Source organism: Alosa pseudoharengus, unplaced genomic scaffold (assembly GCF_046254945.1).
Source record: "Alosa pseudoharengus isolate Yale_2024_CS ecotype anadromous, Long Island Sound unplaced genomic scaffold, YU_APseudo_1.1 YU_APseudo_1.1_scf_6, whole genome shotgun sequence".
Lineage (NCBI taxonomy): Eukaryota > Metazoa > Chordata > Actinopteri > Clupeiformes > Clupeidae > Alosa > Alosa pseudoharengus.
The window spans coordinates 18,729,328-18,746,610 of record NW_027468848.1 but is presented as its reverse complement, the minus strand read 5'-3'; the positions used below and the strand labels follow the sequence as shown (position 1 = coordinate 18,746,610).

The 17,283-nt window shown below is 45.3% G+C and overlaps 1 protein-coding gene across 1 annotated transcript in view; it reads right to left on the bottom strand.

Annotated features, from left to right (window-relative positions):
• Nucleotides 1–1,547: 1,547 nt before the first annotated feature.
• aacs (acetoacetyl-CoA synthetase) overlaps nt 1,548–17,283 on the bottom strand; it is a 36,909-nt gene continuing 21,173 nt past the window's right edge. Inside the window, exons 11-18 of the mRNA XM_076270430.1 lie at nt 14,483–14,547; nt 12,050–12,172; nt 7,905–8,018; nt 7,232–7,357; nt 6,599–6,668; nt 6,144–6,202; nt 5,789–5,991; nt 1,548–4,032 (exon numbers count right to left, since the gene is read on the bottom strand). Coding sequence (XP_076126545.1) covers nt 3,895–4,032; nt 5,789–5,991; nt 6,144–6,202; nt 6,599–6,668; nt 7,232–7,357; nt 7,905–8,018; nt 12,050–12,172; nt 14,483–14,547 — 898 coding nt within the window. The 3' untranslated portion in view covers nt 1,548–3,894. The remainder of the gene's footprint in view (nt 4,033–5,788; nt 5,992–6,143; nt 6,203–6,598; nt 6,669–7,231; nt 7,358–7,904; nt 8,019–12,049; nt 12,173–14,482; nt 14,548–17,283) is intronic.

Sequence of the window (17,283 nt, the reverse complement as noted above, 5' to 3'; positions counted from 1 at the left end):
GGCCGTATGCATGGTGCATCCACTATCACCGGTTTATTCCGTCTTTTCATCTCTTTTCCCGCGCTGGGCCTGGCATTCATTTCCACAAATAATGCTCTTTCCACTTCCATGTAAAATGAGCATGGCGATGGCACGCTGAACAGAGATTACAAGTTGAGTGAGAGCAATTCGCGAAGAGGCACGCTCGGGCGTTTCAATCAAGTTCGGCCGCGCCATGGCGATAACACTTCACACCCCACCACTGTCTGACCCGCAGACTACGCACAAGCCCCTTGTATACTTTGTCGCAATGTGATAAAATGGGACCGTTTTATATTTTCTGGCCAAATCAGCAATGCAATGAGTGCATCTGTATTGAAATTGTGTTTTCTTGAACTTTGAAGTGAAGGCGCATGTTCCCGTTGTCTTCCAAAATGAGCTTGAGTTTTGATCATGATGTAGAAAAAGAGACCCAGCAGGAGTGAGTCAGGCAGAGAGAGAGAAAGAGAAAGAGAGAGTGATGACTCACATGAAGTTTAACAGGACAGAAAGAAGGTTCTTCACACTTTGAATCTTGTCATTCTTCTTTATGCCTATCAGCATAATATCTGATTTGCCAGAACAATGAAGCAAGAACATCCATCCATCAATCACACTAATCAAGAGGAGGGCTGCTCAACCTCCTGGTAATCTCCTCTTCATTTAAAGCACCTGAGATAGCTTATTCAGAAAAAGCAAGGGGACATTTTCAGATTTATGATTATGGACAAAACCAAAAAACTCTACTGGGCTTGTGTAATGTCTCTACTTGATAACTTGCTAAAAAATATCTCACTATGATGTATGACCAAAACTAGCTATCAAGAAAAATCACCACCATATCTGCTAGACATCTTCAGTCAATATTATCTAACTTTATGCATCAATTTCAATTCAAATCATCTTGGTATGTAACTGTGCTTTTCAAGGCATCAGCATCAATGGGGAAAATTGATTGAGATGACTCAAAAGAGTTCCTTGTGGTTGTCCAACTGCTGATACTGAACAGTACAAAAATAGACTCGGATGATGGAAACCACTTTTGAAATTAGCCAAGATTAGCAGAACTGTTAGACTGAAGAAGCCCCTATGATCCTACTCCTGGGCCTCTACCTCTAAGCATACTCCTCCTCTCTCCCTTCCCCAGAGCCAACACATGCCCTCGGCTAAGAAGCCCCGACCTGTTCTCTATGAGTTACCGTGTGATGGCAAAGGTGCAAGTCTCCTCCTAACAGACATTAATTGATTGATATTGTGCAACCCAGAGCCACCCACACATGCCAAGGTAAACCATCTGTGATGCAATTAGACAGCCATCTGATGCACACCTATGCGCACCTGTCGGGATCCTGGGACACGGCCAAAAATTAGGAACCCAGACCAAACCCTGGCTCACTGTGATAAGAGATGGGTATTGTCAAACTGAAGGACTGAGGGAAGGATCACGTCGAATGCAACAGGTAATCTTGAATATACAATATAATAATAATAATAATAATAATAATAATAATAATACAAAGGCAAAAGGATTATGTTGTTACAATACTTTTATTACGTTTGTTTAATAGAATATGCATCTTCAGTCCATATAATTTAGGTAGTCTTATGAAAGACACTATATTCACAAATATTTCTTCTACAGGTATGTTCCATATTCTTCACAGTAAAATGAAAAAATATTGTCAAAACAAAATATAAGCCGTCAAGTAGAACAATTGCTTATTTCTTTTTAATAACTAATTTTGAGACATTTACATCAACATACAAGATAAGTTTGACATTCAAATGAATGAACATTTATTTTATGTTCAATGACCAGAGTTATAGATCTTCAACTTATATATAAAAAAATGACAACAAAAATGGAATAGACATTACAGGAATGTCATAACTGAGATGTAGTGACAGTTCTGCCGATATCAAATATTTTCTTGATTCTGCACATTTAGATTCCCACAATTACTCACAACTTCGACTAAAATACACATAAAACTGGAGTCCTTTATTCAAAAGACCCCTGTAGTTAGGTAAACCCGAAACATTATTGTCAGTAACTTCTAACACTAACCGTCGGTTTCAAGAGTCGAAGGCTGACAATTCCATCCATTCATTCAACAATAAAGAGGTAACTTCATGACCAGTCAACTTATCAGCAGCAACAGGGTAGGACAACAGGGTACGACAACAGGGTAGGACAACCGTCTAATGTTACTCTGGGCAAATACAAAATATAGAAGCACTATACTGTTACACTACTGGGTTATCCAATAGTGGCTTCACATGCATTTTAGTGCAATGATCACAAAGGCGCGACTGGTCAGGAAAGCAGAGATAGGGGAGCCATATGCGGACCTAAAATCTCAATGGATAAAACATTAAATAGCCATTCCCATTTATCCTGCTGCCTCAAGTAGTGTTTCTGCGAGAAGCCTTTGTCTAGGTCTGAAGGCATGTTAGACTGACATGTTACACTGATGTGATAACGAGTTCTGATAGGTTTATAAAAATGATGCAGAGACGGCAGAAAAGCCACTTCAAAAGAGGAGCACCAGGAGAGGGTGGAACTACTGGGGAGGAGTGGAAATGCTCGGATTTGGCAGTGTGAGGAGCCAAACAACAACAAGGGACTTCAAACAAAACTCTGATGGATTTAGCTGCTTGAGGCGACTTAAAATACATTGTATAAAAATCTAATCCCTTTTTAATGTCCACTTCAAGCATGTAAACAAAGTACCCCTCCTCCTCCGACGAAACCAACAGTACCAGAGTTGTTCCTGCAGAGAGACTAGCTTTGGGCCTGGTCCACAATTTATGAAGAAGAAAAAAAAAAAAACTCCAGGGAACTCATTAACTTCCTGTCTAACGTGTTTGTGTAAAAAAGAAAGGAAAATCAGATAGTGTTTCAATCCTAATTTGGCAGCGTCTGCTCACACGACTCTAAACGGTGGAGTTGGACTAGAGGTATCCCAAGCTCCTCAAACACAGTTACCCCCACAGTACCAGGCCTGTACATACCTCGAGTGCATCACAAACATTTATGTTTCTTAATTGAACTGAACCTGATAGTTACACCAGTTATACCAGACATTATACCAGACATTGCCTGACTGAACTGAGGGGGCATGATCAACACAGACTCCCAGTGGGGAACATCTCTACTTAAGCTTCAAAATGTGATTGAGAGCTGCTCCAACACACACAACAAGGGTAAGCCCTGATCATTCAACATTATCTGTGGCAAGAAAATACTCTACACCCATCAAGCAATAGGTATGAAGACAGCCATCAAAGGGCAAGTATAGGTCCCTGACAAAAGCTGTTATGGACAATTTCTCCTGAGACACTTTTTGCCCAGCATCCCATGGGAAGGATCCCAAATCCTACAGAGATAAACAAAACTGAATCCTCCTTTCCCAACAACATTAAACTCACTATCAGAGTCTAATAGAGGCAACCGTGAAAGGAAAAGACAACAGATAAAAATAGACTTCAATAAAAGAGGAGTTCAGGGAAAAGGGAGGGGTGGGGGGTGGGGATGTGGGCACAAAAATGATGTAGGTTTTTTTGTTGTATATTTGTTGGCTGGATTGACAGAGCGATGATGCCAAAATGTTCCACGGGGGAGGAGCTTGTGGGCGGCTGGGCTTCTAGAACTAAGCAGCCTCTGGAGACAAGGAGCACTCTGGGGAAAAAATCCACACTCCCAGTGCCCCTAAAGGCGGACAGGTTTTTGCAGCAAGTTAAAAAAAAAAATCATAAAAATGATAATAATAATAATAATAATAAAAAAAAAAAAACGTTCACTAGTCAGTTGGAGAGGCTGTCTTTGTTTCTCTTTGTCTGTCCCTTGGTTCCCTTTTGAGGCCTTGCACGGCTTTAGAAGTTCTGCAGCTCAGGCAGGTTCTTGTAGAGGTCCAGAGAGTCGGGGTTGGAGAAGGCACCGCGCTGGGTCACCTCCTTCCCTGCGATCACCTGTTTCACCGCCACCTCCACCTTCTTCCCACTGATGGTGTACTACACAAAAGGAGAAAACAGAGCCAGAGTAAGGGAAGAGACTATGGAAGTACTTATATATCGGTGCATGCATGTATGTGCATCTGTGCATGCATGTATGTGCATCTGTGCATGCATGTATGTGCATCTGTGCATGCATGTGTGTGCATCTGTGTATTGTTACGAAAATACATAAGCTAAACCCAGGTACACACTGATACTGATTGTTTTGTTTATTTTTAATTGCACCTGCTACACAACAATTACGTGTGGCTGACGGTCCCTCAGGGGGTGGGGCTACACCCTTAATTGACTGCGACGAGGGCACCTGTGCTGGTGGTTGGGTTTTGGGAACATGGCGTTTTGCAATGGATTGGAGGGTGTGCCTTTGAATGAGCGACGGGTTTTGCGTTGTTTTTGGCTAGCTATAGTTTTGTTTTCAGTACGTCGCCGAGTTGCCTAGTATCCACGCCGGGTTACGCCAACGCCAGCACACACTTGTACACGGGAAATACCTGGGAATACACCAAAGTTTTTAAACAAACTAAAAACTGCACATCCTCGGAAGGAGGACAAAGAACCGCGCGGGCTCTTCCGCGAGAAGGCAGCAGCCCTGAGAACAGTCCCCGTGAGACGAGGTAAGCTCCATCTACCTGGGGAATCTGTCTGGTGCCGTTTCTTTTGGTTTTGGCTTGCATACACTCACGCACACAACATATACACACACACAAACACTTAGTGTTGCTCCCGTTTCCCTCCACACACATGTTTACGGGGGTTTGACGAGCCGGGAGGGTTAACTGGGACGTAACAGTATGCATGTGTGTGTATCTGTGTATGCATGTGTGTGTATCTGTGTATGCATGTGTGTGTGTCTGTGTATGCATGTATGTGTATCTGTGTATGCATGTGTGTGTATCTGTGTATGCATGTGTGTGTATCTGTGTATGCATGTGTGTGTATCTGTATCTGTGTATGCATGTGTGCATATGCGTGTGTATATGTGTGTGCATCTGTGTATATCTGTGTATGCATGTGTGTGTATCTGTGTATGCATGTGTGTGTATCTGTGTATGCATGTATGTGTATCTGTGTATGCATGTGTGTGTATCTGTGTATGCATGTGTGTGTATCTGTGTATGCATGTGTGCATATGCGTGTGTATATGTGTGTGCATCTGTGTATGCATGTGTGTGTATCTGTGTATGCATGTGTGTGTATCTGTGTATGCATGTGTGTGTATCTGTGTATGCATGTGTGGTGTGTGCGTATGCGTGTGTATATGTGTGTCCAGTTCAGATACCTTTACTAGTCCCCGAGGGGCAATTCGGTTTAGAGCCAACCCATCCATGAAGGGGTTAAAAGTTAAAAAGTGCATTAGCATACACTGTATAAATGTATGCAATGGATGGGCAAACTGCTGGGTTGCACACGCACTGGAGCGCCCCGGAAGTGGTGTGTGTGTGTGTGTGTGTGTGTGTGTGTGTGTGTGTGTGTCCATCAATACAACAAAGAGTGATGGAGAGAATCCAAGAATCAACCTCTCCGTCCATTTAAAATCACTCATCCATCCATTCATCTTTCTCAATCATCCATCCATTCATCTTTTTCTTCATTCATCCATCCATCCATCTTTCTCTTCATTCCTCCATCCATCTTTCTCTTCATTCATCCATCCATCCATCTTTCTCTTCATTCCTCCATCCATTCATCTTTCTCTTCATCCATCCATTCATCTTTCTCCTCATTCCTCCATGCCTCCATCCCTACATCTCACCGGAATGTCCACGGTCTCCAGGAGCAGGGCAGGGACGTGGCGGGCGGAGAGCGCCGCCCTGATTGCGCCGCGGATCCTCTGCACCAGCTCAGGGCTGAAGGGCTTGTTCGGCGCCATCTTCAGGAACAGAATCACCCTCTCCTCGCCGTCCTTGTTGTACTGGGGGACACACAAGCTGTCGGACACCTCTTCAAAAGCTTCCACTGCGGAAGGAATGAAAATAGATCAAGCCTTGAGTTCCCGCATAACGCTCTCGCATATCTGATTGGCAGATGAATAGCACCCAAGCTATTTGTGTTTGTTCACAGTTATGACTTGGAGTAAACGGCAAGTGTGTCAGCAGACTAGATCTTACCGATGTTATAGATCTCGGAGCTCCCAAATCGAACTCCATTGGGGTTCAGAGTGCCATCACTGAAAGCAAGCAGAGGAGAATGTTAATGTACATAGAGAAGCCAATTTACATTAAAGAAACCGAGACCATGGCCAGTCTTTCATACAATAGAAGTCCATCAATTGAGGGTGGATGGATCATGGATTATCCTATTTTCCTTACAAACATTTAAGTTTTCTTCTGCTCAGACAAATGTAAATATATTCCAAGCTAAACTACAAGAATATAGTATCACCTTACTTTAAGTGTGTTCTGAATTGCAATGCTATCGCCAAGTTGAGAAGAATTGAAAAGTTACTACAAAACTACAAAATACCTATTGCACCTAAACGCACAGACAAATAGAGAAAGAGATAGATGTCAAGATGGAAAAAACAGATAGAGAGAGAGAGAGAGAGAGAGAGAGAGAGAATCACCTTCTCCCCAGCATGACTATGCCTCCCGTCTTTGGATTGATCTGGCAGTAGTCTCCGTGAGCCCAAACACCTGAACAGACACACACAGACAGACACAGACACACACACACACACACACACACACACACACACACACACACACACACACACACACACACACACACACACACACACACACACACACACACAATGAGAGAGCGTCTCCAGCTGGAGAGATGAGCAGCAGAGATGAGCAGATATTGGGTTCTTAAGTACAGCCTCCATGCACATGGTATAGACAGCTTGTGCACGCCTACACACACACACACACACTAATGAAAAACACACGCGCACACACACACACCAAAACAAACAAAAACACACACACACACACACACACACACACACATACATATCCCTACACACAGAAACACAAAGACAGACAGAGAGATAGAGATAGAGAGAGAGATAGAGAGAGAGAGAGAGAGAGATATTCCCTCTTCCCCCACCAATCTCCCTTCCAGAAATATGTCTGCAAAACAAACTGTCCCCAGCCCAGGCATAAACAGCAGCTATGCGCCACCACCACTCGGCTTAATGGCAGCCGTCTCTATCAGCGGCGGACGGCGCTCGCTGGCAGGCGGAGGGGGTTACCGGGATAAGTAGAGAAGTAGGCTTTGCGGTATTTGATGCCGCTCTCGTCGTTCCAGAAGTGCGTTGGCTGGCAGGGGATGGGCTTCAGGCAGACCAGCTCACCACTCTCCCCCCACACCGGCGTCCCTGTTTGAGGACACACACACACACACACACACACACACACACACACACACACACACATACACACACACACACACACACATACACACACACAGACGCGCGCAGTTTGAATCTGGCACAGAAACGATTTAAAACTGTTTGAAAATGCATTTTTGAGAATTGGAGGAAGAACCATTAATTATGGCCTAAACAATTTTGCTGGTTGGTGAATACACGCAAAAAAGACTGTAACTGGACTAAAAAGAACAATTAGTAATCCAACACAGATGCCAAAACAATAAAAAATAAACAAATGTACAAAAATATCAGCATATTCAGTGGCTACTGTGGCCCCCCTCTTTCTGAATCACCAATCAACAGATCAGCAATGCCACCCTGTTTGCATGGGCCAGCACCACCAATTACACACACATGCTCAAATCACTGATTGCTGAGGACAGTCTGTCATTGGCATGGCGTGCATGGCACAGGCACGGGTGGCAAACCGCAGGGCATCGGCACCCTGACAACCCGTCTCTGCAGCGGCACCCAACGCCCAGCTGGCTCTCACCTTCCATGCTCCACGCCTCCACCGCCATGCCCAGATTCCTGGCCTGGATCTCGCCGCGGTGGACGGGCAGCGTCACATTCTGGCCCATGAAGCAGGAGATGATGTCCGTGCCACCTGTGGACCACCAGCATCAGAATCACCATCGCCATCATCATCATCATCATCATCATCAACAACACCACCACCATCATCATCATCATCAACAGCACCACCATCATCATGTCTGTACATGTATTCATTTAAAGGGCTTAAAATGAAAATGTGTGACTGATATTGTCCAAAAATGTCCGAAGCCATTTCCAAATCTGTAACGACCTGGCCCATGCCTAAAATCCAACCCTGTGCCTGAGATTTTTAAGCTGGCAGAGACTTTCATCTAAATCTATTTATGGTTTAGATATGCGTGTTTCATCAGAATATCTGCCCAGGGACTTAAGCTCATAATCTTGGACTTGCTCTACCAGTGGCTCACAGGAACACCTTCCTCCCCATCGCCCTCATCCTCATTATTACCCAAAGGCTGTGCCCGCACACTCTCGCCCTCACACACACTGCACCTCCAACCTCTGCAGCTCAGCCCCCCTCCTCCCCCCCTCCTCCCCCTCCCACAGCCCAGCTCAGATGCACAGCGAGCACAGAGCAGCTGGGACTGGAAGCCCCCCCAACCCGAAAGGCAATTCATATTAGAAAGGGATACAACGGGATATCAGGCTTACAACGTTTGTTTTTCTTTTCTTTCTTAGGAGCAGAGAGATGGGGGCTTCCTTTGTTGTCTCTTAATCTAAAGGCTGTGCCTGCCTCCATTTCAAATGACAGGAGTCTCTCCCTCTGCTGCAGTAGAATTGGAGTCTGTGGGTTTTCTCAGTGTAATTGCCTGCATCTCATGCAATACACTCAACACCGCTGCTATTCATATCAAATATGTTATATGGATATTTCTGTCCTTGTTATAGTACACATCTGAAATGACGCATCCCTGTTCTGTTGTATGGTGATATGTTATCAGTGTTGTCCTTGGCTTGCATAGTTCATCATTGGGATTGTTTTGATGTATTACAGTGTCACTCAGTTTTCAGAGTAAGCATTTGCTGTGTGTACAAGTGCTGTATGTATTGCTCTCTCTGTCATCCATCTATCCTGGCAGCCTAACTAAACAGTGCTTCCTCCTCCATCTATCCAGGCAGCCCAACTAAACAGTGCTTCCTCCTCCATCTATCCAGGCAGCCCAACTAAACAGTGCTTCCTCCTCCATCTATCCAGGCAGCCCAACTAAACAGGGCTTCCTCCATCCTCGTCTGCTGTATTCTCCTGCTCCCACGTGGCTCTTTAGCACCTATTAATTGGGTCCATGGGGAACTGCATTTAGTCTGCATTTAGGAGGCCTACAGGTTAAGGGGCCGTTTACACAAAACTGCCAGGTGAATTTTCTCTTAATGTGTGTGTGTGTATGTGTGTGTGTGTGTGTGTGTGTGGGGGGGGGGGGGGCACTGTTGAAGCCTCTCCCTGTCAGCGTTTGTTGTCCCCCCCCCCCCTCCCCCTCCTCAAAATAGATTTGCATGTGTTGCTCCTCTGTTGACACCTTGAGCACCTTTCCTGTGTTTCCCGCTCTAATGAATATTCTAGTGTTCACATCTCTGAGCATGAGCATCCACCCACTCCTCTTTTAAAAGAGAGGAGGCTCGCGCTCCAAAAATACCCTTCACAGAGCCATCAGGCGCACAACATAGGGGTGGCAGCACCGAGGAAATGACACCGGCAACACTGCACTGGTACATGGTCTGGGAAGACACATGGGAGTGCTAACAGAATGGAAAGAGTAAGAGAAAGGGAAAGAGAAAGAAATGAGAAAGAAAGAAAGAACAGAGAGGAAGACAAAAAAAGAGAAAGAGAAAAAGACAAAGAAAAAAAAGAAAGAATAAATACTAAAATATAATGGGATGAAAGAAAACTGAGTGTGTAACTATGATGATAGAGAATGTGTGTAACTGTGATGACAGAGTGTGTGTGTGTGTGTGTGTGTGTGTGTGTGTGTGTGTGTGTGTGTGTTCGAGAGTGATTGAGAGAGAGAGAGAGAGAGAGAGTGGTCCTGGAGGATGGGGGGCAGAGGACAAAGCTGGCAGGATAAAGAGAGAGAGGGAGAGAGCAATAAAGAGAGAAAGCAAGAAAGAGAGAGTAATAGAGAGAGAGAGAGAGAGAGAGAGTGGTCCTGAAGGAGGATGGGGGGCAGAGGAGAAAGCTGGCAGGATAAAGAGAGAGAGGGAGAGAGCAATAAAGAGAGAAAGCAAGAAAGAGAGAGTAATAGAGAGAGAGAGAGAGAGAGAGAGAGAGAGAGAGAGAGAGTGGTCCTGAAGGAGGATGGGGGGCAGAGGAGAAAGCTGGCAGGATAAAGAGAGTGAGAGGAAGGACGAGCAGAGTGGGGACAGATGGCAGTCAGGTGGAGGTATATTACACCGAGGCCGGCCGCAGGGCTGAAAGTGTTAAGGCACCCCGCGGCGGGCGGCTGAGGGGCCCGGGAGTCCGTCTGGCGGGTGAGCCTGAGCAGGAGGAACCGGCCGCAACTACATATGCTCGGCCCGACCTGTGGGTCAAGGTCAAACCTGACGCCAGCCCGCGACCTGCAAGGCTTCACTCACTGTTTTTTTTTTTTTTCTCTCTCTCTCTCTCTCTCCTCGAAATGGCTGCGAAAGGGCGGACTCACGGCAGGTCCTGTATGAAGCAAAAACTAAAACTGAAATCGCCTCACGCTCATTCAATCATAACGAATAAAATAGTTTTTGTGTGTGAATGAGTGTGTGAATGAGTGTGTGTGTGTGTGTGTGTGTGTGTGTGTGTGTGTGTGTGTGTGTGGGGCGCATCCCCCCCCCCCCCTCCATCCAGACACCGCCTCTGCATGACAGCCGCTGCTGCTAGCCTCAACCTCAGGGTGACATTTTAAGGGCGTCCGGTGCCAAAAGACGTCACTCATGTTTTCTGCATCCCAAATGTTAAGTGCCAGGCACTCGCCATCAGCGTGTCAGAGGGTTTTTTTGGGGGGGTTAGTTTTATTTCTTTCTTTCGGCGGCGGCGGCGGCAGCAGGGGCCGTCAGTGCGGAACGCGGGAGGATTTCCGAATGTGCCAGAGCATCTTATCAGGGACAAGCAGCATCAGGTTTACGCAATGCTGATGGATGGACAAGGCTGCGACTGAAAGACTGCCCCCCCCCCCCCCCCTTTTTAAAAAAAACACCACCCCCACCCCCATCTACCTCCACCCGCCAGCTGAGATACGGAGGGCAGATCATGAAGAGGTGACACCGCACGTTCAACACAACAACAAAAGGCTGCTGTCTCGTCTGCAGGGAGAATGGGACTTAAAGCGCTGGCTCTCGCTTGATCCATTTCAGCCCAGCCAGATCTCTGACAACACAAGCTCACAAGCACCACTTCGCTATGAAGTGCTTTCCAAAGCAAAACAAAGTACAACAGAACAACACTGGGGACCTGACAATAGAGCTGAAGTGGACAGAGTTATTTCTTTATATACAGTACTTCTATCGATGTATCTTTACATACTTCTATCTTCTTTCGACAGCTAGTATGAATATTTAGTTTGTATGAATAACTGATATTTAGTGCTATTTAGTGTTATTAAATGTTGGCCACATGCTTGTGCATGTATGGTGTGTGTGTGTGTTTTTTTTACCTTTAACAGCAAATAGCATGCATATGTGTGTGTGCTGCTTCTGCTTGAGTGGGGCTAAGCATGCATGCACGCGATTTTGTGTGTGTGTGTGAGTGTGTGTGTGTGTGAGAGAGAGTGTGAGAGAGTGTGTGCGCAGGTGGTGTGTCAAAAGCCACGCTGAGAGGGCTGGCCGTGCTGCAGCTGGCAGAGCTAATGCTAATTTGTTTCTGCCGTCCCTGCGGGCCACGTCAGCTGCAGCACACTAGGGACCACAGAGGTAGGGCCACGTGTGTGTCTGTGTGTGTGTGTGTGTGTGTCAGGGGGAGGGCATCTCTATCGAGCGGCAGAGGCTGTCGATGTATGTGCTGCGGCAGCCTGACGGATGGCCTAGTGTGTCCCCCCCCCCCCCATCACACACACACACACACACACACACACATACACACACACACACACAGACACACACACACACACGGGTGCTCACCTGAGATGGAGCCCAGCAGCACGTTGCTCTTGATGCTGCGGTACACGTAGTCGTAGCTCTGTGGCTTCAGCGGCGAGCCCGTGGACAGGATGGTGTGCAGCGACCGCAGGTTGTGGGTGTTGGCTGCGGCAGGGTGACAAAGCACAAAAAATGTGAGGTCCAGGGTTGACCCACAAGCAGACGCGCTCCTGAGCCGGGAAAAAAAGGACCAGAGAATGCAAAGCTGCAAAGTGAAGTCAATATCAGGAGGAATCGATCCACTCAAAACCTGCAAAGACCTGAAAAGACCCTTTTCCAGTTCTACCAAGGTTAGACAAAAACACAGTTCAAAGACATAAAGGGAAAATTGGAGACATATTTGACAAAGCACACGGAGCAAAAGCAAGGTAAGTGAATATTACAATGACTCTAATAGTTAAAATAACAAAGAAATACAGAGAGATGCTTTTCCAGTCCTATTAGGCTCAGAGAGTACATTATATGGAGTAATGGAAATATTGGAGACGCATTTGAACAAGCGCGTGCCGTGCACACACACATACACACATACACACACACAAACACACAAACACACACACACAGCAGTGAATGGCAGAAGATCCAGCCCAGTTGAAGCACACAGAGAAGCAGAGAGCCAGACTGCCCGGCAGGAAGGGCCGATGCACTGCCCGGAGACCGCGCCGCGGGCCAGCAGCACGTCCCCCACCGTGCAAGCAGGTGTCGCTCCAAAATGTCATCTGCACAGACGGACCTCCAGTATCCGGGAAGTACCCCTCCTAATGCTGCCCACCCCCCTGCCCTCTTGCCCCCTACCCCGAGCATATGCCAGAAAGCTGCCCCCCCTCTGCCTGTGTGCCCCCCCCCCCCCCCAATCCCACTGCCCAGACACACACAGACACACACACCCCACCCATCAGGCAATTTCTGTAAAGAGCAACAGCGGAGTGTGTGTGTGTGTGTGTGTGTGTAAGTAGGTAATAAAGGAGACTCAAGTTGGGGGGCCATAAGTACTCTTTGCACGGTTGGCTGTTTGATGCGCAGGAGGCATCTCAGGAGCCCCGCTGCTCACTCCACAGGGGGTTGGTGGGCTCTCTGTGGCTGAGTGCTCCCTCTCTCTCGCCCTCCCTCCCTCTCTCTCTCCCTCTCTCTCTTTCTCTCTCCCTCTCTCTCTCTCCTTTGGTGGGGATGAGACAAGAGGGTGCCACCGCCTGAGATGTTGCTTCCAGTCACATCGCTTCCAATGTGCTGTATCAATTACGCTACACATAGAAAACATAATACTGGACAAAATGGGCACCACTTAAGGGCATGTAGGAAGGGGGTGGGGAGGGGGCACTTCAGATATAGTTTTAGCGAATCGAGTACACCGCATGTGGAAGCGGAGGACTACAATCATGCTTTTTTCAGCAGATGTGCACCATTTTGAAAAGTGGAAGTCATTTTTTGGGGAAGTGACACTGTGGAAAAGCACTTCACTTCAGGTAAACGTGAAACAGGAATACAGAGAGTATATATATATATATATATATATATATATATATCCTCCACTCTCTCACTAAATGTAATCACCTCTCTCCCCAGTACACCCCCCCCCCACCCCAAAAAATAAAAAAAACTCCTCTCCAAAACAGCACCCTCCACCCTCCCACCCTCACACCCCCCACCTGTCCCTCACCTGCTCTCACACCCCCCACCTGTCCCTCACCTGCTTAGCAAGTCAAATGCTACTGTTGTCCCTTAGGGGACCCCGCGGGCAAGTGAGAGAAGAAAATGCCGGAATAATATTCCAAAAACCCTATGTATGATTAAGATTAACCTACGCATTGAAATGGACGAGCGCTGCCCAACAATCACCGGTGCGCTGACTCGAGCCACTTCCTGGCCACTCATGTCCATAATGAACGGTGGCACAAAGGAGCCCCAGATGAATGGGAAGGTGGAAGTGGTGACTCTCTCTGAGGAGAGGCGAGAGGCGAGTGGACAAGGTGGTGAGGGAGCATTAAAGGTGCCATGTGTAATGTCCGCCAAAAAATCAATTCATACTCCACATTCCATAAAACATGGGGGCAGTATACCTCCAGAAAGTGAGTTGGTCTACCCTAGAGTAACAACCGAGAAACGTGTATTGCAGTTTGGCTGGTGGTTATGTTGCCCGCATACCGCCTCCCATGGCCGAAACTGGTATTATGACACCTGTCGGGCTGTGGCTAGTAATTTAGCATGCTAATTCAGGTTGATATCTCTGCAGCACTATACCTTGTCATTTTTTAATGACATCATCGCCCTTATTTCTTCTCATTCTTTTGATGCGTGTAGCTAATTTTTTGGATATTTTTACCTCAATTCTTACACATGGCACCTTTAAAGGTGGCGGAGTAGGGCACCTCTCCTCTCCACCAGTGAGTGAAGTGAGCTGTGTTTAAAGAGGCTCACCTGGTTTCAAGTTGCGCTCCTCCAAAACCGCCAGCCACTTCGCTCCCGTCCCGAATATCGTGATCCTGGAGGGATAAGGAGAACATGCGTCAAGGTTTAAGATGCCATTCTTGAATAATGTAAGTGAATCAGACTCATTTCCATGTGCAGATACATGTAAACGTCTCAATTTTTCATACAGAGGGTAAATTCTGCTTTATTTTCAAACCTTAAAAAAGTCTGTCCATTTAAAATCGTTGCCCTGTGTTTCTGTATGTTACCAAGTAAAGACTGACAGAGACTGACTACAATGTGTTGGAAAGCCACCAAGGGTATTCCTAACCACATATTGATTGTGCATTACTTTTTAGCCCCTGAACGATACAAACAGGGAAGTTCATGACTTATTGATGTGAGCATCATTAACTCTTCATATAAACCATTAAAAACGATTTTCGCTTTAGGTCATCTAGCACTGTACGCCTCATTCAAAGAATATGGAATTAGGTAAATGACCTGATCTGATTACCATGAGAAGTTCTAATAGCAGCAGCTGCAGAGATAGATCTCCACACAAACTCCTTTTATTGTATCTGTGCAAACCAGGCATGGTCAAGTTTAGCACACAACAGGGCAATTCCATGCAAAGGTCATCCTTACCATGGAAAAAAAAGGTTGTGCATACGCAAATAGAACTGTTGTTAAAATCTTTAATTAGGTCTATATTTTATTGTTTGTAACTGATCTGATTGAATTTGATGGAGAATGACACTCTTTTTACATCATAAATATGGTGTGCAACCATACCGAAACAACATTTTTCACATGGTAATATTATACATATTTAAAAAGTGGATAAATGGACCCAAGGTTCAAACAAATTGTGTCATTTGACAAATTCCAGATTGACAAGGGAATGGTAGAGCAATGTCTATGCTCAGCTTGCATTTAAGAGCACAACTCCTTACATTTGTAAGGCTTTTGTTTTTAAGTCAGCAAGTTCCATGGCCATGTCACATCCATAACGTTTTATAGGAAAAGTTTATGCTACACATACAGTGTTGATGCGACAATGTCCATAGTGTCTGTGCAAAGCTGATTTATATCAATGTAAAGTGTGATGACCAAATTGTGCCCCTTTTTTACTTTTAAAACCTTTAATGGTGCGTTATGGATGTGACGTTATGGATGTTACATAATGTGAATTTACAAGACTGGGGACTTTATTATACCTCAAAGCCGATAAAACGTCTGTTCTGGTGGCATGTCAGTTTCAACGCATTTCACCTTAGTGTTTACAATTGACATTTCAAAGAATATTAGGTTGATCAAAACCACAGGGAGGCCTTGCCTAACCATTAGCAAAACAAACATAATATTAAAATACCTCCAGTGATTAGCCTAGCCATAGCCTATTTTCAAGTGGCCTAATAACGAAAATCTGAGCAATTATCTTCCTGTAACTGTCATACTGTTGTTGTACAGTAACTGGATTATCGTGTTAGGTGGTGAAGATGGCTGACTTTGCAGCTGGCGTTAACATAGCAACCTCCTTCTGTTGCAGATCTGTTCAGCCTGCCGTTCACGTCTGTTTAACAAAGTTTAATTTTAAATGTGACGCGATATGCCATCATTTGAAGTGTCAGGTCCTCTGTAGCTAATACCCACAGAGTAACATTAGTAAGGGCAGCAATAAACTAGATGTACCGCATAGCGGTACATCTAGTTTATTAGCCGGTCTGTATGTGTTTATGTGTGTGTGCGCTTGCCTGTCTGTATGTGTGCGACTGTGCGTGAGTGTGTGTGTGTGCGTGTGTGTGCATGTGCTTTATGTGTGCAAATCACAAATGAGTGGGTATGGGTTAGGTTGATGCGGGCTCTTGAGACTAACATACCATAAATATTTTGTCATCTTGGGTGCAACGGTTCAGGTAGGGCTAGTTATTTAGGGGAGTGGCCACCAAGTTTCATGTTCCCTGGTGTTTCAGTAACCCGAGAATCACTGACCAAAATTGATGACGGTAAAAGAAAAAAATAAATGTCTTTTTTATATTTTGAATGACTTGTTGTCCTGATTCTTCCTGTGAATCTTAGTGGGCTGAGGAAGCAATAATTTCATCGCTAGTTTTTCATGATTACTATTTCAATTATTTCATATCAAAATTCACTACTTAATTATGTGTTTTATGTAGTTTGTCGAGGACTGGTTCAGACACGTCACATCCATAACGTGAAACCGTCACATCCATAACGCCAGTTTTTCCTACATAATGCATTATGAAAATGATGCATAGTTTCAAAAACACACTTTTTGTGTTCATTCAAGTCTCCTTCATGCTACATATATCATAGTTTCGGCAGTTTCCTTCAAAATTCACAGAGTTTGTACAAAACATGTAATCTCTCACAAAAGTGTGTCCATTTCATGTCACATCCATAACACTGATAAAATGCCTTGTATTCTTAGGATGAAATTGATTATATGAAATTTGAGGATTTCTCAGTATTCAGAGGACAGAGGTTACATTAAAAGTTATGCAAATTAATTCACTGATACTAATTTTGCCCCCACTCTAAGGCATTTTGTTTACCAACATGAGTCCAATTGTCACATCCATAACGCTGGAACTGCCCAACAACAAAATACTACTTGGAAAGCACTGGCATCGGGTGGTTACTGAAAATAAAAAAAAGAAATGTAAAAGACCGACTCAATATTTCTCCCAACCAGCCACAATGACCCATCGTTATGTGGTGCATGAGATGTTTTTTCAGATCAAGATGATTTTCCAGATGATTACAGATCTAGGTCTCTTCTCATG